This window comes from Thunnus maccoyii, chromosome 6 (genome assembly GCF_910596095.1).
Source record: "Thunnus maccoyii chromosome 6, fThuMac1.1, whole genome shotgun sequence".
NCBI classification, from domain to species: domain Eukaryota; kingdom Metazoa; phylum Chordata; class Actinopteri; order Scombriformes; family Scombridae; genus Thunnus; species Thunnus maccoyii.
In genome coordinates this window covers 5,313,697-5,333,452 of record NC_056538.1, presented here as the reverse complement: position 1 = coordinate 5,333,452, position 19,756 = coordinate 5,313,697, and the positions used below count along the sequence as shown (strand labels likewise).

At 39.2% G+C, this 19,756-nt stretch overlaps 2 protein-coding genes across 4 annotated transcripts; one reads left to right on the top strand and one right to left on the bottom strand.

Moving 5' to 3' along the window:
• Window positions 1–725: 725 nt before the first annotated feature.
• Window positions 726–14,388, bottom strand: poldip2 (polymerase (DNA-directed), delta interacting protein 2). 3 transcript variants are annotated; one of them, XM_042414094.1, is made up of 11 exons: window positions 13,697–14,368; window positions 6,847–6,928; window positions 6,426–6,523; window positions 6,210–6,309; window positions 5,600–5,675; window positions 5,175–5,282; window positions 4,564–4,700; window positions 4,304–4,330; window positions 3,369–3,494; window positions 3,069–3,148; window positions 726–2,856 (listed from the first exon to the last, which is right to left on the bottom strand). In XM_042414094.1, exons 1-11 carry the CDS (start codon window positions 13,879–13,881, stop codon window positions 2,742–2,744), a joined length of 1,134 nt encoding a protein of 377 aa, XP_042270028.1. In that variant the 5' UTR covers window positions 13,882–14,368; the 3' UTR covers window positions 726–2,741. The 3 variants fall into 3 exon arrangements, 2 of the variants coding, with proteins under 2 accessions (XP_042270028.1, XP_042270029.1); XM_042414095.1 differs by having other exon boundaries at window positions 6,847–6,922; window positions 13,697–14,364; XR_006096545.1 differs by having other exon boundaries at window positions 2,765–2,856; window positions 3,069–3,206; window positions 3,327–3,494; window positions 13,697–14,388.
• A 333-nt stretch (window positions 14,389–14,721) lies between these two features.
• Window positions 14,722–18,865, top strand: tmem199 (transmembrane protein 199). The gene is made up of 6 exons (XM_042414096.1): window positions 14,722–15,164; window positions 16,366–16,439; window positions 16,996–17,085; window positions 17,464–17,506; window positions 17,627–17,739; window positions 18,142–18,865. The coding sequence occupies exons 1-6, from the start codon at window positions 14,981–14,983 to the stop codon at window positions 18,235–18,237; spliced, it is 600 nt and encodes a 199-aa protein (XP_042270030.1). The 5' UTR covers window positions 14,722–14,980; the 3' UTR covers window positions 18,238–18,865.
• The last annotated feature ends 891 nt before the right edge of the window (window positions 18,866–19,756 follow it).

The window sequence follows — 19,756 nt, the reverse complement described above, 5'->3', positions numbered from 1 at the left end:
TGATTATTAAAGTATCGATTCATTTTTAAAAGCCTACAATTGAAAGTAATTTGTTGATGTTGTGGCTTGCGTATTGTGATGGAAGTAGGTCAGATAATAACCCGACCTGAAAAGTTAAAATTTTAAAATAGGTGTTGTTTTGTGTACTGGCTTCTGCCGCATAGAAGAGTAGGAGCAACATACTAATTTATAAATGGCCCTGAGTGTTTTTCCATCTCTGTTGATAAGGCAGTCGTTATTTTCTTTAAATTAGCTGATTTTCTAATCAAGTTTCGTCTTTCTCATAGTCGAGAAAATGGCATATTTTCAATCTCAGTTCAGTAAAAAGGCTATCATCAATTAGGAAAAATGTATGGATGTATTTAACCCGACGATCAAGTCATTTAGTCCACTTTCATTTCCACTTACATGGAAATATGCACGAGTACGAGTTCAGATTGTGAGCAAGATAACAGGGAAATAATCAGTTTATCAGTATTCAGTGCAGTAAATGTGATCACATGGTTCATACACTATTGATCTTTATGTAGCCAGAGTGTGCAGGGAAATGATTGTAGTGACATCTGGTGGTGATTATTCATACCACAGCCAATAAAACTCATCTAACAGATAAACATAATTTTCTCCATCCCTCCATATGCAGCATATGTGTGTTCCTCTGCAGGAGCAGGTTTAGACTGACAGCTACATGCATAAAATACAAAACACAACAAGACGTCATGATGTATTTTTCAAAAGGTATATTTATTTGTTTTGCCTTTAATTACATCTCTATTTACAGTAGTATTTCAACCATCAGTTGCTTCAAATCACATATCAAAACAAACATGTTAGTTTCTTTCCTCACGTTACAGAGAGAAATTTTAGGCTCATAAGTTCTTGTCACAGAGCTTGCAAAGTCAAACAGTCAGCCTCAACGAAAGACATCCACCTCATGTCTACAGGATGAAGACTTCATTCTGGTTTTTACAGGGAGGGGAGAGGAAGGTAGACATTTCACACAGGCCTCTCCTGGTTTAATTACTTTATGGTGCACATCATTTGTTACTCAAAGACAGAACTTAGACCTGACCATTGCCTCCTTTCCACCAAAAGAGGGATTCATTTTTAGCCATCAACACATAGTTTGTTGCTTATTAAAAGCCCTTTTCTAGTTTTGTTGTTTCAACTGAATCACTGTGATTGGAATAAGGACTTTTTAAAAACACACTTCACAAGAAAATAGGACTTGAATGTCAAAGGGACCCAAGATCTCTATATAATTGATATAAATTAAGTGGAAATGTCAAACACAAATTAATTGATGTGTAAGTATTCACTCCCTGTACTGCGACACAACTAAATCATCACTGGAGCAGTCATCTGAGTCACTATCATTTGTATAGAGATCACCAGGGTGTAATGAACGTGTGACAAGTGGTTTAAAGGTTAAATAAATACACCTGTGTCTGGAAGTTTCAACAGCTGGTTAATTATTCTCTTTCCTGGCAATAACGGCATCATGAAGACATAGAAAACTCTGAACAAATCTGTGTCAGGCTACAAAAATTAAAAAGAAATATATCAAAATTTTCCAAAATTACCAGTCAATGGAAGGATACAAGGGAATGTGAATAAATCACTGAATATCCCATAAAGTACAATTTGGTCAATCACCAAAAATAGAAATAGAATATGGCACAGCTGTAAATCTGCCTAGGCCATCTTTAAAAAGTGTCCATGTGAGAGTGACACCAAAAGGACTGTGGGGGATGAGGGGTGACACAATATTTGTGTCCTGAGGTGGCCAAGTCGGTCCAGACATAAAAAATGATGCCACTATGTGTGACAGCACTTGAAAACTGCTGTTCACTAACAGGCCCCTAGAAGCCTGACAGAACGTAAGCATTTTTTGACAGAGGAACAGTATCTCTTTGTGACTGCTGCCACAATGAGATACTGACTTGAAGGGGGTGAATATTTGCACAAAAATGTGTGTTTTTACATTTGTACGACAGGGAAATTAAGCTCAAGTTTTGACATTAAAGAGTCATTTTCTATTCAAGTGTCAACCAAATCCTAAGTCCAACCTCTGTTTCATAATGTTGTAAACCAGTAAAACAGGAATACTTGTGTACTGTAACCAGCCCAGAATTCTGTTTTGCCTCTCATAAACGGCCCACAGAGGTTTGACATGACTGAACTGATAGAGTGCTGCTATGCTTTCAAAACTGAACTGATGGGGAAAACAGGGTCCAGGATAAAAATCATGCGTCATGTATTCTTACATGTTGATTTGAAGTATCCCACTGAGGCCGCAATAATGAGCTGCTGCTCTTTTAGTGAACCCACAGCTCAGCAGGAAATACTCTCACCATAAAAACAACCTGGTCAATATTTCAGCTATTTGATGCAGAACATGTCCAGCTCTGCCTGGCAACATTAATTCACCTCCCTACCTCCCAAATTCTCTTCCACTAGACTGTGCATGTTCAAACACAACATGGAGTGAAGACGCACGGGACTTTCTACCCTATATGATTTAATCAATGACATATTGCTGTTGGGTGCACTCTGAGGAAAAGGTATAGTTGGGCCTGCATTTGGATTATCTATGTATTGCCTTTCCTTAACCTGACTCACGCTATTCTGCTGAAGGCTGAGGCAAAGATACAAGGGAAGGACAATTCTAGACAACCCAGGCACGGCTAGGACAGACAGCGTGCCCGGGGCCTTGCAAGTGGGGGTGTGACTACTCGCAGTTAGAATGTGTAGCCTGCAGGGGGAGCTTTGTCATCTTTGTTGCTCTCCAGGGAGAAAGGAGGAATGCGAACATCAAAGTGGGAGCCATCAGTCCTTTCAATACGAAACGTCCCCCTAGAAACAAATGACAGGGCTGGGTGATTGATCGTAATATTGCAAATGGTAAATGAGTAATGGAACAGAGCACAAAAGATGAGTACATATTGTACTCATGGGAGGTTCTTAAAAATGACAAGACCAGCAATTCCAACAAGTGAAGATGTACCAAATACTGCAATACAGCAGCAGTGGGGGATGTGAATTGAAGTATGACTGATCAAACTCACCACATGTGACCACTGGGGGCTTGAAGAGACACATGGCTGCTATACTGAAATGCCGGCTGTTCTTTAGACAATACTGGCTCCTGTGACATCACACAGAATAACAAGGTTATACGAATGTAGTATTTCAAGTGCAACACACTAAATAGCTACAGTCTTTCTTATTGTCACTGTCATGTTCTTCGCGTCTGTGCCTGATGAATCTGTGCAGCAGTAAATCATCTATAAAGAGCTACACCATGGACTGTATGTCGACAACACAAATATAGGAAATAGCTTTTTAAGAGTTTTGGTTGCACTGACCCTGCCAACGACGCCTCGTCCTCGGACCGTCTCCAGGGTTCCTGACAGGCTGAAGATCCTCCAGTGCCTCTCTCTCAGCTGAACCACCTCGTTGCCCATGTTCTCCAAACGGATACAATACCGCCACTGCAGGAAGACAACATACACAAATGCAGCTGAAATGATTAGTCTACTAATCGATTAGTTGATCGACAGAAAAATAATCAGAAACTATTTTGATAATCATTTTTCAAGCAACAACAGTGAAATAGTACCAAACCTTTCAGTTCCAGCTTCTCAAATGAGAGGATATGCTGGATTTCTTTATCATATATCATTGTAAACCGAATATCTTTGAGGTTGGACTACTGAAGATGTCATCTTGGGCTCTGGGACGTTGCGATGAGCATTTTTTCCCTTTTTTGTGACATTCCATATAACATATTAATACACAGTCTGCTAGTGAATTAAGCCAGTGTCTGGCTAGTAACTGGTGTTATTTTCTCACTGACACCCCATGAATTCCCCATGAATTTCAGTGCATATTAAAGGAGCAGTGTGTAAGATTTAGTAGCATCTAGTGGTGAGGTTGAAGATTGCAACCAACTGAATACTCCCTCCCCCTCCTGTTCCAAGCGCATAGGAGAACATACGGTGGCCGTGAAACTCACAAAAAACGTGAAAGGCCCTCGCTAGAGCCAATGTTTGGTTTGTCCATTCTGGGACATTCTGGGACATTCTACTGTAGAAACATGGCGGTGCAACATGGTGAGACCCACTCCCTATGTAGCTATAAAGGGCTCATTCTAACAAAAACACAGCGATTCTTATTTTCATGGGATTATACACTAAATAAAACGTACTTATGAATATTGTATTCCATTTCTGCCAAGTCCGTTCTGCTAGATGCCACTAAATTCTACACACTGGTCCTTTAAAATAAATCTTTTACTCACCCAGTAAACATGGGAGTTCTGGGCCTCCTGAGAAAAAGAAAGAACTTGCTATTAGTATTTGAATGAACTAACCCTTACCTTGAAATCTACAAACTAAACAGATAAAGGCTACACCTACAGGCTAGGATCTTTACTGGAAGAACAAAACACCACCAGTGCAGTGGGGACAAGATATAAGCTGGTGTGGCTACAGTCTATGCTTTAAGAGAGTCCAGAAGCAGCTTCAGATTTCTTTAAGCATCTGAAAGTTGGTCATTTACCCTCATGCCCATGTAGAAGGGGATGACGGTGACTCGGATGTTCTCGGTGGTCTCCCTGTGGACGTCTGACAGCTCCAGCCAGGGGTGGTTCTTCTCCTGCCACGCCTTCAGGGTGTCTCTGGCTGTGAACGGAGGAGCTGCAACATCCAGGGAAGGACAAAACACACACATATATTTACTGAGGACACAGAATGCTAAAGATACAGAAAGTAACAAAATTTAATCTGACATGAACAGAGCTACAGGATTTCTATCCAAAATAGAAAAGTGTTATTAATATTTATCGACCAATCATTTATTTATGACCACATGACCAAAGTCAGTGGAATTTGCTTTTGGTACAGTATGGTGGGTAAGCTCAATATAACTGTCAGTAACATCAAACATAGGCAGATATCAGCATCTCATTAGACACATGACATGTAAACAGTAAAGCGAATATTTAACTTGGCAGTAAATATTGTTGTCAATATGTGAAATAATGACTTCAGTGTGGGATGAAATATGTTCATAATGACCACTACAGTGGAAAGTGAACCACTGGGCATTATAAAGGCTTGTGTGAAGAAGACTGTTGGAAGCTAATGTGGAGACTGGAGGCGAGTGTTTACATTTGGCAGGGTTGTACATGAGGAAGCGCTCAAACAGCTCGTGCTGGATGGGGACCTGCTCTGTAGAGTTATAGGGCAGGATGTCTTCATGGCTCACATAGTCCAGACCTGATGGAAAGAGAGAGAGATTTAGTGTCACATGGGGCAGGAGGCAGAAAACAATTACAACCATCTTAAAATGGGAGGTTTCTATACTACTGGAGGCTTGGTCTCATGGAACAGCTGCTACACTGCTGGCTGGGATCAGACTCTACTCTGCTGCACTGAAATTATAATGTTCAAAATAGACCAAACTGAAAGCCAAGCTGGACAGTATTCTTAGTGTTTATGATAAACCCGCCATCAAAAACTGTTAGAAAAGGGATGTGCTGGGACCACCGATGATATTACGTAGACATAGTGCCAGTGACAGCAGTGCTGCATACCTGGTATGGCATACAGGGCTCTGCTGTCATCATGGTTGGCCAGGAACGTCACTGCCTCTGTCTGGGACCTCTGAGACTGTCAAACACAACATGAACCAACAGTCATACAGCTGGTGACTCAAACACTAATGAACTACATACATCCACAGCTGTGGCTGTGTCATCCTACACTGCACTGGGTATCAGGACAATCAAAAATTCTTATTAGGTGCCCACAAGTGTCAAAAGTGTCATTTTTACAACCCATCTAATGGCAGAGGGCATTAACCCTAAGACCACTTACATGTTTGATGTTAAGCATGTGAAACAAGGCAATGACTGACTGAGAATGTAACAATCTAAGACTCTGGTTTTGATTTTAGATCTATGTGGTGACTCAGACACTTTTCCATCCTGTTAAGAACAAAATTTGGCATTTAAAAATATGCAGAATGACTAAGGTTCAATCTATTGTTATCAAGCTTCAACACAATATCAGCTGAAGGTGTTTGCCTGCTCGGACTTTTTCTTAAACATCTTCCACAGCATTTTATATTTAAGTGAAACAAAAGGCAGTGCTTTATGGTCCTGTATGACAATCTGACCTTGTTAAAAATATATAGTGACTCACTATGTGAGGGCAGTCCCTGGTGTCAATCAGGACTTGGTAGTAGGTGTGGGTCTTCCCCTTCACCTCCTTGGACCCGTGGGCTCCTGGGGGCTCAGGCTTGCTGGGAGTGAAAAGAGATCACAGGATCTCAGTTATACAAGAACCACCACACAGGAACCCCAAAACTCAAGCTTTGGGAGACTTTTTTGGCGCAGTCTGCTAGACCTGGAGCTTTACCTGTCAGACATGGGAGGGGTGATGTCTCTGTCATAGAGTCGAGCATGCCAAGGAAACAAGACGATGCCTCTGTAGCCAAACACACTGTGGAGAAACAGCTGAGGAGAGAACAACAAAGAGAAAGGGGATAAATGGCTGTGAGATTATATATATACAGAAGGTTTAATAAAGCATAAGTTAGATGGGATTACATTCCCTTAACACAGGATCACGCAAAGTCCTTCAGTGTTTGAAATGTGTTATAATAACAATACAAAGATATTGGCTGACAGATCAAAACTTAAAAACAGACCTAACGATGTAAACACTGGACTGTAATTTAAGATTCAAAAATCAGTCTAACATTGACCTAAATGATGGAGAGCCATGAAGAGCTACATCAGTCCATCTGTGCTTTAGAGAGTGTGTTTGTGTGTCTTACCTGTCCTGTTTCATATTTGCCGTGCTGCTTTAGAGCCTCAAACACTCCCACCGTCTCCAAAATCTTCCCTTCAGGCCTGTTCCTGCCAAATACAGGCAACACCATTACACACTGGACCCTGTGTGTGTGCTTGTGTTTGTGTAAAACCAACTTTAGCCATCAAAAGGAAAGCATTTGATGGTAATATACGGGTCTGTATGCAGTACAAACGTGGGGATTGAGATCAAAACAACATCATATAAAAAGGACAAACACAGACAGCCAGTAAGTCCTTAAGGAGCCTCAAGAGAAAATCCCACAGTTGTGAAGAGAATTTTCCCTCCTCTAGAGACGATTTACATCATCCCTGCAGGAGGGAAAATCCTGCTGCCTCCCTTCAGCCTCTCTCCTTCCCTTCACTCGTAATCTCAATCACAACTTGGACGAGATTGAATAAAACACCTCGACTTGTCGGATGTCAACAGAAATACCACTCGACCTAATCTCTATGTCCTTGCTTTCAGCCTCGCAACAATACACACACACACACACACACACACACACACACACACACACACACACAAACGCGTGGACTTACAACAACAGCTGGTCACTTCAAATAAATAACTCGCATACTTCGCCGCTCCCTGCAAAGCTAATCTGCACAACAGAGATGAAGAGTGGGGATTAATGAGGTGGATATATGGACAGTGGGATTTACTGTTGCACAGTCGGTTGGTTTCAGGTTATTTTCATATCACGGGTGTATTACACAAGAATAATCAGTAGATAACCTGGATTCATTGTTTTAAACCACATTTTTTCACAAAGTCCTGACATTTGGGCGCTGTGAGTGTCAGAAAGGTCCTGGTACAATTATCTCTCATTAAGATCAGTAATGCTTTAGTCTGTGCTGGGCTCAAATTTGGAAGTCTCATTTTACCAGCTGAAGGGAGATGATTTTAACTTCCTGCTTGTGGAAAAAAACAGGAATACATTATAATATGCAGCTACAGCTAAAGCTACAGTGATGAATCTTAGCCATGTTGACAAACTAGTTAGCCTACGATTTTGAAGAGCGCAACTTATTTATTTCTTGCTGAGAAGTAGATCAGAAGATTGTTACTGCTCTACTGTCTGTGCGGTAAATGAAACTAAAGCATGCAACAGATTATCTTAGCATAAAGACTGCAAACACTTCCAAACAGCTAGCCCGACTCTGTCCAAAAGGTAAAAAATCTGCCTACCAGCACCTCGAAAGCTCTCGAATCAACATTATATGTTTCTGTTTAATCTGCACAAAAATTGAAGTGTAAAAACAACACGTTGTAGTTTTATAGGGGATTATGTACCAGATTATTTCTTGGCTGGGCACATCTAACTCTCAGCGAGAAAGCTGAGAGTTAGATGTGCAGTTCCCAAATTGTCTGACTATTCCTTCAAAGTGTTCATGTTAAAGCCGAGAAGAAACCTTCAGCAGTCAGTAAGGTCAATGCAAGTGCAAGACCAGATCAGGCCATATAAATTACATTACCATTTATTTAACATGCTGACCACCAAACTAGGATAGTCAGTATGTTGTAAATAAGATTCCAGATTCTCTTGTGTTGATAATTGAGAAATCATGAAACGAGTTTCCAACATCTCTCTCTATAGAAGTGGACAGATTTTTTTCCTTTTCTTTTTGATCCTGATTCCCCTACATCCAAAACTCTGTTCTTGTTTTCTGAATTTCAATCCTAAACCTAAAATCTACTGAGACTGAGATTTTTACTCAGTTTTTGTTGTCCAAATTGGCACCATTACAACAATTTTTGAAAGGTAGGTAATGTTGTATTATGTAATTTACACAAGAGAGATTATTTCTTGCCGACTGTCAGATGGCATGAAGTACTTTAACACACACTCATTTTTACGTAACATCATTTTATTATTTCTCAGTGGTCTAATAAACACTAGCCAGATCTCAATAAAAATGTGCAAAAAGTGCAGGAATGCACTGATGTTTTCTTCCAAATCTGGCTGTAGCAGGTTTCACTTGGACCCCTCATGTCTTTTCTACCTCTGCAACAATCTGAGAAATGTCAATACACTGTGTGGCCAGAGATAATCAGATCTAAATATAGACAAGCCATTGCAAAAGCTGGAACTAGCCTCAGCCAGCCGCTACCCCCGGCCAACAGCTCGCCCTGCCGATAAACACAGGGACCAGTCATTTATCGTTGCCCTTTTCTTTCTGCCATCAAGGAGTGAAGCGGATCATTGTGTCACAGAGCTGTCATCGTGTCAGAGAAAGGTGGGTGAAAATAGAGCAACAGGACAGGAGATGACATTATGAAAGGGCTACATAAACTAAAGTTAGACATACAAGCTGCTGCTGAATCACTGCTGCTAATCCAACCAGTGTGGGGACACTCACCCACCTGTACACCCACCTTCACTCCCTCTCACAGAGACTTTTTTATAACTGCACCTCCTTCTCTTCTTGATCAGATGAAGGCAGCTACAGAAACAACAACAACTGGTTTCTCTCTGTAATGGCCCATAGCCAAGTTCTTTAACCACTGCTGGTGTGAAAGCTGGGCAGAAAAGAGTGTAAGAGTGCACACATAACAAACAAATCTCTGCTGACTCGGTCAAAAAAACTAGACTCAAGTGCATTTTTAGAGAACTGTCTGGACTGAATTACTAAACTATCAACAGTAGAATACAGAGACAGGATGAGTATCTCCGTGTTACTAATGATAGTACTAAGTCTGTAAGCTCTGATCACATGTCCAGGCTGAGAGAAGCAAAAACAAAGTTACATAGGTAAACATGGGACTTTGTGTTCATAATGGAAAATGTTGGCTACCAACTACAACCCACAATAACCTAAAACAACAGCTCTGAGGACATTCTCATTTTCCAAACACCCAGAAAAAGTACTACTCATATAAACTGAACTACTCAAATATGAGCTTGTTTAAATTGGCTCATGTTTAAACTAATGTTGTTGAAGAGAAGCATCCAGGAAGATCTCTGTGATCTCTGATTTTGTCCTAATTTTGATGAGATCTGTTCTCATAAAAGTTATTCTAATCAATGTGGTGAAAGTTAACGAGTCTGAGTGATAAATCAGACAGATCATTCAGACAGACATGTCACAGATATGTTGTTTTGAAACAGTGTCACCATTCACACCAGAGAGTAGTGGCAAGTTTATTTTTAAACTGTAAGATGTCCTGGCCAGTACATTTCTGGATCGCAGTTGTAAAAAACAACAACAACAAAATGTTATCAGTTGTGTGAAAAAGAGTTCATATTGGCCATTAAATCATTAACAATTTTTTAAACTCTCAATTGATATTATTTGCCTCAAAAATTCTGTACTGCTTGGCTGCACTGTATGATTAAAACAAGCATTTCTGTGCATCCTGTACTCAGCTTTTTTAATTAAAATGTAAATGTCCTTAAATTATCTTCAGTTTTCTTGGTGCTCTTAAGGACCACGACCTTGGACAGACAGTCTGAATTCATACCAACAGCTTGATGTACTTTTGCAAAATGGTAACAACATTGTTTTTTATCTTTTCACTCATTATCAAAATTAAAAAACCATCAGTTCCATGCAGCACTCCTACTATCCAGCACGCCACAGATAAGAATGGGCACCAGACCTTTCTCAAAGTAACCCATCATGCAATATACCAGCTCATGAATTTGGAAAAGCTACTTGGGATTATTTGGCCATCGTTAATGTTAATAAATGAACCTGTGCTTTTCCTGCTTTGACATGTCAAGGTGTATTGTGCATGCTGCTTTACTGGCATGACTTACTGGGACACATGATGACACGTTGCTATGTCAAAAGAATACTACCCACAAATGTATCATGCACTGTGACTTAAAGAAATAAACATTAATTGTAGTGGGGAAAAACTTAATGTAGACCAACACTGTTGCTCATTAACAATACTCTCATCCAGGGAACAAGACACCCAAGGTTTCTGGACACCAACAGGTGTGTTTAATCGATGTTAACGAGATGACGCTGAATAGCTTAAGCCAATCTGTCCACATACGCAGCACCGAAACTCATCTGAGGACAGGGACATTTAGTGGAACTGTGGCGGCCAATGCATCTGCTGCTCCAGATGTGATTTCACTTTAATTAAACAGAAATGATGAAGGCTCTTTTTTTAAAGCATTCTCTACACCGTTTTCAATGAATTTATGAGTAAAGACTTATTGTGAAATGCAACACTGTGTCTTCTGACCCTCAGTCATCAACTAGAGCATCTCATTTGAATATAAAGGGAAAGTTCCAGGCTGTGTTGATGGAAGTGCTGCATCCATGGACATGGCGGCACAAACTGCATTCACTGGTGCCACTGAAAGATATCGGACATGTCATATCTGCAGCAAATAAAGTCTTACATTGGTACATTTTGACATCATTACTTTCACAACTCTCAATGTCATCTGAAAGAGCCGTGATACTGAAGCGCTGATGACAGTGTTGTTTCACACTGGTTTCACTTCATTTGAATACAACCACAGTGGTTTTATGTTTTTTTAGTGAATATTTCATCAGTCTGTTAAACACAGATCTGATATTGAAAACTGAGAATGATATTATCTTAATTACGCTGTCTTTTTTTTCTAACAACAACAACAACAATAATAATAATAATAATAATAATAATAATAATAATAATAATAATAATAATAATAATAATAATAGGTATTGAATAGAACACTACATGACAGAAAGCACCTTTATCCAAAGTGAACTACAGCAGACGTAACAGTGGAAAATAGGACATCATGTACCAATGAGACATAATGGTGCTATGTAAACACAAAGTGCTCCAACATTAACCTATGAAATCACGCAATGTTAATCGAGTAAAGAAACGCAGTAAATTTGACAATATGATCCCTGATTTAAATATTATTAGGGAGGAATTTGGTGGAACTTTTATGGAAGATAAAATACTGTTTGCTTTATCAGTGCTACCAAACTTTAACAAATCATTACAGAAAGACATTTCTATCACTGTGTTCTAACATGTATTGATCTAACATGTATTGCTCTAACATGTAGCCTATTGATTAATGGTTGCGGATCTGGGGCCTCGTTTATAAAACAGTGAATAGGATCCAAATCAAAAGTGTACATGCGCATAAAAGCCAAATATGGTGTGCGCCAAAAAACAATCAGATTTATAAAACTGTGCGCATACATGAATGCATGTATTTTTCCCTCTATAAATCAAAATCAACCTGAAAATGCGCGCACATGGACAAACCTCATATCCCACCCCTACACTCCCACAATCAACCACAAACGGTTAACACAAAAGTCCTTGTGAATACTGATGTACATGTTGTTCCTGCGGAGAATGGCAGCAGTGACAGAAGAACGTTTGAGAGGCTGATGGCTGCAGCAGCTGGTGATTCGGTCGGTGCAATAAACAAAACAATTAAACAAAGTGGTCAGACATGGAGATAGATGCCAAGAAGCACATCGCTGCACGCTGTCAGTGTATGGACTAGTGGAGGCACGGGGACACCGAAGCTCATTGCTTGATGTTTGTTAAGCATCTATAGACGCATACATGACTGATGACGAGACCACACGCTCAATATCTACAATACAATAAACACTGTATTCATTTATATTTACTCCAAAATCCAGCATACAGGTGTTTCTCTAATGTACACAGTCTGTATGTGAGAGCAGGTGTTGAGGATGTGCTAGTGAGGTGACTGGAGAAGAAAGAGTGTGTGTGGCGGCCACTGCGGTGTCTCCAGTGACAGCACAGTCGTGTTCACTGCTGCGATTTTACACAGAAAAACGGTGAAAACTAAAATTGTACTTGATGATATGCACAGTAATAGAAGATATTAAAAATCTATTAGTGCTCTGTTCTGCGAGTCTTTCAAGTCATTTGATGTCATCTTAGATTTCTACATTTGATGATGATAATTTCATCAGTTAGTTATGGTGGCTGAGGTGAAAAGGAATCACTATATTCAGGCTTCATATTGAAGAAAGGCAAGCTTTCCTGAATCCTGCCACATCCTGACATTTCATCAGCATTTCATGCTCCACAACTGACCACAAGTGTGAGCACCATGCAGCCCGGCCCTCTCCTCTGTGCCCTGGAGTGTGAAATGTGATGGTAAGACAGCGTATTGAGCCCAATGTTTCATTAATAGTTCAATAATAATTCACTGATGTAATTGGTTACGGCTTATATCTTTTAAAACTGAAAGGTGCTTATGGAATAGTTATGATTCACTGCAAGCAATAACACTGCTGGTTTGAATGTTTATGGTAACGTGAATCTATAATTAACGTTTGATATACAATGAAATTAAATGTCTGAGAAGAATCATTATACAACCTGGCTTCAATTCACCACCTCACCATCTGCGTCGCCCGTGTCCCCTGTCTCCAAAATGTTCATAGGCATAGGTCAGAGGTTACGTACAGGTGCGCACATTCTGTCGTCAACTCTGTTTTTATAAATTCCGACTTTTTCGTGTAAAGTAATGTAACTTTCAAGTCCCGTTTTGTTCGTACGCAGCAGTTATAAATGAGACCTCAGATCAGGTCAGATCAGATCAGATCAGGTTGTTGCTCAATCCACGCTGGCTAATTGCCTTGTAAGCTAATGAGCAGCAGAGGACAACTGTACTTTTCTCCTTTGCTGTTGCTATATGTCATCTCATATTTGTACACAAAGCTCATGATTGCACCACATAAAACACCTGCCCCCTCCACAGAAACGTGGTCAGTGTTGCTGCGGTGCCATCTTGAAGAGCTCGTACTTGGCTAAAGTCTTTAGCTGTTAGCTCTGACTCTGGCTGCGTCTCTTACCGTGACGACATGAACCTCCTCTGCTGCACCCCGCCGGGCAGCCCGCAGGCTCGGCACTGCAGCCGCGGTCTGTACACCTCCAGCCCGCCACTGCTGTCAGCCACACTCAGTATCCTGTGAGCGTGTTTTCTGTTGTATTTACTGACTGTGCTTAGCAAGCCTCGGCGTAACGCACAGGCCGCCATCTTTCCTGCCCTGGCACGGTCACTCACGCAAGTGCAGCAGGGCCACTGATGCTGCTTTCAGGAGGCCGGCTGTAAGGTAGTAATAACGACAACTGAGTGCTTAACAAACGATAAAGTCAATTTCCCCACTTCGTTTTTCTTGTCTTTTATTACCTGTATATTACGACGGAGCAGGTCACAGTGAGAGAAAAAAATCCTAGATTTCGAGTATAAAGTCATAATATTTCGAGAGAAAAGTCGTAATATTACGAGTATAAAGTCGTAATGTTACAAGAATATATTAATGTAACGGCAAAAAGTCGCAAATTTATGAGAAAAAACGCGAAAAATTTAAGTTCTTTTCTCAGTGTGGCCCTAATACTCCGTCGTAGTAAATGATTGTAACAGTAAGTGGCGGTGATTCATAAATATTTGTAGTTGGCTTGTTCAGTGTGCAGTGGAGTTTTCATTGGTCCATTGGTAATTGTGATTAAAAAAAAGAGCGACAATTAAAATTATTCCATTCCATTCCATTATTCCATTAAACTTACAAGTCACAGATTAAGTGAAACATTTGTCTCCAAAAAGTATGTTTGTTTAAATTTGTAGTTTACTTTATTGCAGGTCAGTTAAAATCCTTCAATCTTGGCCTTAGGAGCTTACGGGAGACCATGAAGGCACCAAAAGAGCTCACGTGGACTGACGCGAGCAACATTTGAGTTGAATATGGATAAAAAATATGATATTGTTTTCCACTTATCAGATAAAATTTAAAATTTCACAACGATTATTAATGATACTTGATCATTTTCAAAACGCGCAGTTTAAATATATTTTCACACAGATGGTCATGTGACCGACTACGTCACCTTGTCACAAGGCAAACAACATGGTCGCTTACTTGGTTGTTAGTATTTACAGCTAGCTGTTGTTTGCTGTTAAACGCTAAATGTGAACGCGTGCTAACAGAAAGCAGATTTTAAAACTTATTTTTGGCTATTTTTTGATAACACTTTGAAGCTGGCTGCTCTTGCTTCACTTAGAAAAGCCAAAGGGGGTTTTTATCTAGATAAGTGCATCGCATAGAGTCACAGCAGAGATAGTCAGTTGGATTTAAAGCATGGCTTCTGCATTTGTGGTGGGAGATAAATTCAGAAACAGGGTGGCGGAACTGTTGGAAAAGACTGACTCATCTCTGCCACAAGGACTGAGAGAAGAACTGGAGATTATTCTTGAAAAACCAGAGCCGACAACTCTGCCCTTCAGTACAGCGAGAAAACTCAAGAAACACCTGCAGGATGAAGGTGATGAGTCTTTTATATGTTTATCATGTTCTCTGACTAATGATGCTGAATCATGTGGAGTTATTATAGTTATCAACATGATAAACTTACTTAATAGAGTAGAGCCATACAGTATGTGGTCTTTTCTGGGCAGTTATCTCAACAACTATAATGTGTCGATATTTTTGTAATATTTTACCATGTACCATTTGACGTATTTGGATATTGGTAATTTATGACTGATTCAAAACCAAAAAAAGGAAACGCATATGATATGACGCATGTAGAGGTATATGCTGCTCATTTTTATGTTCAACAAGAACAGATGAGTAACAAATATCGTGTCACTCTTTAAAGGAAAGGGTCACAATTTTTCAAGTCTATCTTAAAACAACAGTCAGGTGCCCACATGAACAATAAAAGAGGTTTTTCTTGCTGTAATTATTCCTCCTGTTCATACTGACCATTAGAAGATCCCTTCATAATGCACTTACAATGTAAGTGATGGGGGGCAAAATCCAGCCGTCCAAATGAATCAAATCAAGTAGATATCGTCCAACGTTACAGTCTTTTTAGTGCCAAAGTTCCTCTTTTTGTTACTATACTTCCACCGCAGCTCAACAGGGAAACACCATCAGAGGAAACACAAAGAGGGGATTTGATGCTAAAAAGATTGTAAATGTGGCAGATATCCACTTGATATGACTAACTCAGACTGCTAAAGTCTCATATAAGCTTCACATCAACTTTTAAATGCATTTTTGCACAAAATGACTGTGTGGACACACTGTGGATTTTGGCCTCCATCAGTTACATTGAAAGCACATTTGAAGGAGATCTTTTAATAACCAGTATGAACAGGAGGAATGATTACAGAGAGGGAAACCTCTTTCACTGTTCATATGGACACCTGACTGTTGTTTTAAGACAGACTGGAAAAACTGTGAACTTATCCTTAAAGTGTTACTTGACCTTGAAGACCAGGAAAAGTAACCATTTAAGCTACTGTATATCACTATATTTCAATAATCAACATCCCAGGTTATAGTCTCATGTAATAATATCAATATTATAGACTTGTAGCTTTAGCAAACCCTTGCTGAAGAGTGGCACCAAAAGAGATTTGACGTGAGGCAATAAGATCATTTGTACTTGAAGCTATGTCAGTAATATGTAATGTTAATATATTGAGTAACATTTCCTTATGAATGTTTTCCTCTAGGGCATCCTTTCTACCTGCATGAGTTGCTGGAGGATAGTTCACTGCATCTACCTGAGGTTGTGAAGCCTCCCAGAGTAAGTCAAACCATTGTCAACCTTTATTTCGTCATATTGTATTTCTGGTCTAACACATTACTCTTATACTGTACTCACAACATATGAGGAGGACGGTAGGGACAAGCTTCCTAATTCTCATAAATACTATTTCAAATTTGGCAATTGACTCAATTTCTTCTTCAACTTCTTCTGTAAAATAAGAATGTCACCAACACAAAAATGCCTGAAGTCAGGTATAAAGAATGATCATTTATGCCACTAAAATGAAAAAATGAAAAATTGACAGTTTGTGATTTGTGCTAACACTCTAACACATGTGAGTAAAAGTTAATCAGGAGCAACCATAGTCTACAGACTGTTTTAATAATGTTGTCTTAGTGGCTTTTAACAATTCTGAGTGGGAGAACATTTACAGTTTGTAATATAACTGTCAATGACAAGTTTCAGCAGTCACTCCCATATAATATGAGTGCAAGTCAGTGAGAGGGAAACTGATAAAACTGTATGAAATATCAAACCAGTATAATCAGGAACTGAGCTGGAAATAAACTGTGACATTTCTCTCTTACCTCAGAACCCCGAGCTGGTCGCACGTTTGGAGAAAATCAAAGCCAAACTAGCCAATGAGGAATACAACCGGATCACACGTAACGTAAACACTCAGGTAAATGTTCTTATATGTTAACCTTACAAGCATCTTAGTTTATCAGTGTCAAGAACTTTCAGGCCTCGTCAGAGATTGTATAGTAGAAATATAATATGTGATGTAAAGATGTTATGACTTACCTGCCTGTACTGCAAATGAGTGTCATTTCCTGCAGCATTAAAAGCAGGAGCAATTTTACACTATTTGTTAATAATTTGGACATCTACTTCCATTGTTTCAGATTACATTAGTCTTTACCAATTCATTATTCTAGCTAACATACACTGACTGCATTACAGAGGAATACAGTGTTGATCAGAGTTTTATTTTCACGCACAGTAAATACTTGCACATATTGCATAATGTAATGAATATCTTTTTCTTTCTTGTCTTCAGGAAATCAACCGTAATGGAACACTGGCAGATTTTGGACATCAAGGTTAGTGTGGTGCATATGTACAAAATTTGTATTGTGTTATTATTACAAGTCCAGCAAACAGAAAGTGAATTTTGTTGCACCATATTGACAATGAACTTGTTTCCTTCTCTGTTCCTGCAGTGCGATCAGTCAAAGCCGTGGTGGTGACCGTATTCAACTTCCTGGTGACAGTAGTCGCTGCTTTTGCCTGTTCCTACATGGGCAGTCAGTACCTGTTCACTGAGATCACAGCGGTAAGAGAACATTTAATTTATATGTATACTATATATGCAGTTGCCACTATATTAGGTACACCTAACTAAACTATGTTGAGTCCAGTACAACAGCCCTGCAACAAATTCTATCTTTATAAAACTTACCATGTTTAGTCTTTGTTTGTTTTTTAAACTATTCAACTTTGGTCATTTCGGAGGGAGTGGAAGAGGTGGTGTTCGTGTATTAAGTTGCATTATACAAAATCTTTCAAATGTTTTATTCATCCGCATTTTTATGTTAGTTGGAAACACAAATTCTCACCCTAAATCAGTTGAAATCACCCTATAACACCCTATATATTGTCGTGTGCATCCCCAAATTAAAAAAGAGTTTTTATTCTTCTAAATGTTCTGTAACCTGGCCTTACACTTGTTTTTCAGAGAGTAATATCAGCTGTGATCGCTGCATCTGTAGTCGGGCTTGCTGAGCTGTACGTCCTGGTCCGGACCATGGAGGGAGAACTTGGGGAACCATAGCAACCGGCCACACACAGCAAACGAGGGAAGCACAATAATGTTGGGAAGCAAAACCAGCAAACAATAGCAGCCCTCTAATGAGAACTTTGGTCACTCTGGCATCCATGAAAGACTACATATCTTCTCACTTTGCTTGAAAATCCTGTGGACTTTTTGCTTTTATTTGAAAGGAAAACCAGTGGAATTTCTGAGTAAGATTAGAGTTACTGAGAATTTACAAATTGTATCCCTGTATCCCTCTCCTAAATGGAAGCTGAAACATTACAAGAAAGCAAATTGGTTCAAAATTCCTCTTATCTGTAAATATCTCTTCTTTGTCAAATACTAGTGCTTTATCTTTAATGACATTCCACCTGCACAGACTGTTTTTAAATCAAATCAAAATATGAATGATATTTCTTATTTATTTACAGATATTTTGTGTTCCATGTTTTTCCTCTGCCTCTTCTTTCTCATTGGCTCTTCTCTGTGAAAATGAATGTTGGTCATTTTCTTATGATTCCTTCTTTTCTGCTCTCAGAAGTAATTATATTTATGTGTTCAATAAAATCATTAAAAGTCAACAAAATCAAAAGTGTAGAGCTATAAAAGTATTTAAGGTACCAGACAAAATTGAATAATTTGACACATTGTTTCTTTTTAGCTGAAGTGTTTATATTCTGTTTATTCCAACAAGGCTAAGAAACTACATCCACGTTAGCGGCTCTGTGCTGTTGTACTTTAGCTAAATGCTAGTGTCAGCATACTAATAGGCTAACAATGACAATGCTAACATGCTGATGTTTAGCAGGTATAATGTTACCTTTCATCATCTTAGTTTTGTGTGTTCGCATGCCAACATTCGTTATAAGCATAAAGTAAAGCTAAGGTTAATGAGAAGTTAATGGGTCACCAAAGTTATTACAATTCATTGTGAGGTGGACGTGAATGTACCAAATTTCATGCCAAACCATGCAATAGTTGTCAAGATATTTCACTCAAAACCACAAAAGTGAAACTGGTGGCGCAACAGTAAAACTCAGGGAATTATTTAAATCCGTTGGATTGTACAAAACGTCATGTCAATGGAACATTAGTTGTTGAGATATTTCAGTCTGGACCAAAGTGGTGGACAAACTGAGCAACATTATCATCAGTATTATAGTTTTTGGCCGCTGGCATTTCTAAAAAAACAAACTAGTATCAGCTGAATAGTATTAGCGATGGCCAGTAACTGTCATTCCCTCCAAACACTGCAGTTTAGTTTTGGAAATAGTCATTTGAAAAAATATGAAGTTAATTTTTTCCAGCCTTTTCCTGAGCTTTCACTATTGAGAAAACTCCATTCACTGATGATGACCATGAGATGCAGGTGAAAGCTCAGGAAAAAAGCTAGTAAGTGGACCTTGAATTAAGTTATTTTGTCAAGTTGTTTTGTTAAATTTTGCTCTGTAGTTTCCTTTGTTTTGACTCTTCCAAATAGCCCGCCAGCTGTGGCATCAGTTAATAATACTGTTTACTGACTTGCTCTTGAATTATT

Bases quoted from the DNA above. Each gene is read 5' to 3' on its own strand.
- tmem199 (XM_042414096.1), top strand. From the start codon at position 14,981: ATGGCTTCTGCATTTGTGGTGGGAGATAAATTCAGAAACAGGGTGGCG. The intron at 15,165-16,365 runs GTGATGAGTCTT...GTTTTCCTCTAG, and splicing joins GAAACACCTGCAGGATGAAG to GGCATCCTTTCTACCTGCAT. The intron at 17,507-17,626 runs GTTAGTGTGGTG...CTGTTCCTGCAG, and splicing joins GGCAGATTTTGGACATCAAG to TGCGATCAGTCAAAGCCGTG.
- poldip2 (XM_042414094.1), bottom strand. From the start codon at position 13,881: ATGGCGGCCTGTGCGTTACGCCGAGGCTTGCTAAGCACAGTCAGTAAA. The intron at 5,283-5,599 runs GTATGCAGCACT...TCTTTCCATCAG, and splicing joins AGCCCTGTATGCCATACCAG to GTCTGGACTATGTGAGCCAT. The intron at 4,331-4,563 runs GTAAATGACCAA...TCTTTTTCTCAG, and splicing joins CCTTCTACATGGGCATGAGG to GAGGCCCAGAACTCCCATGT.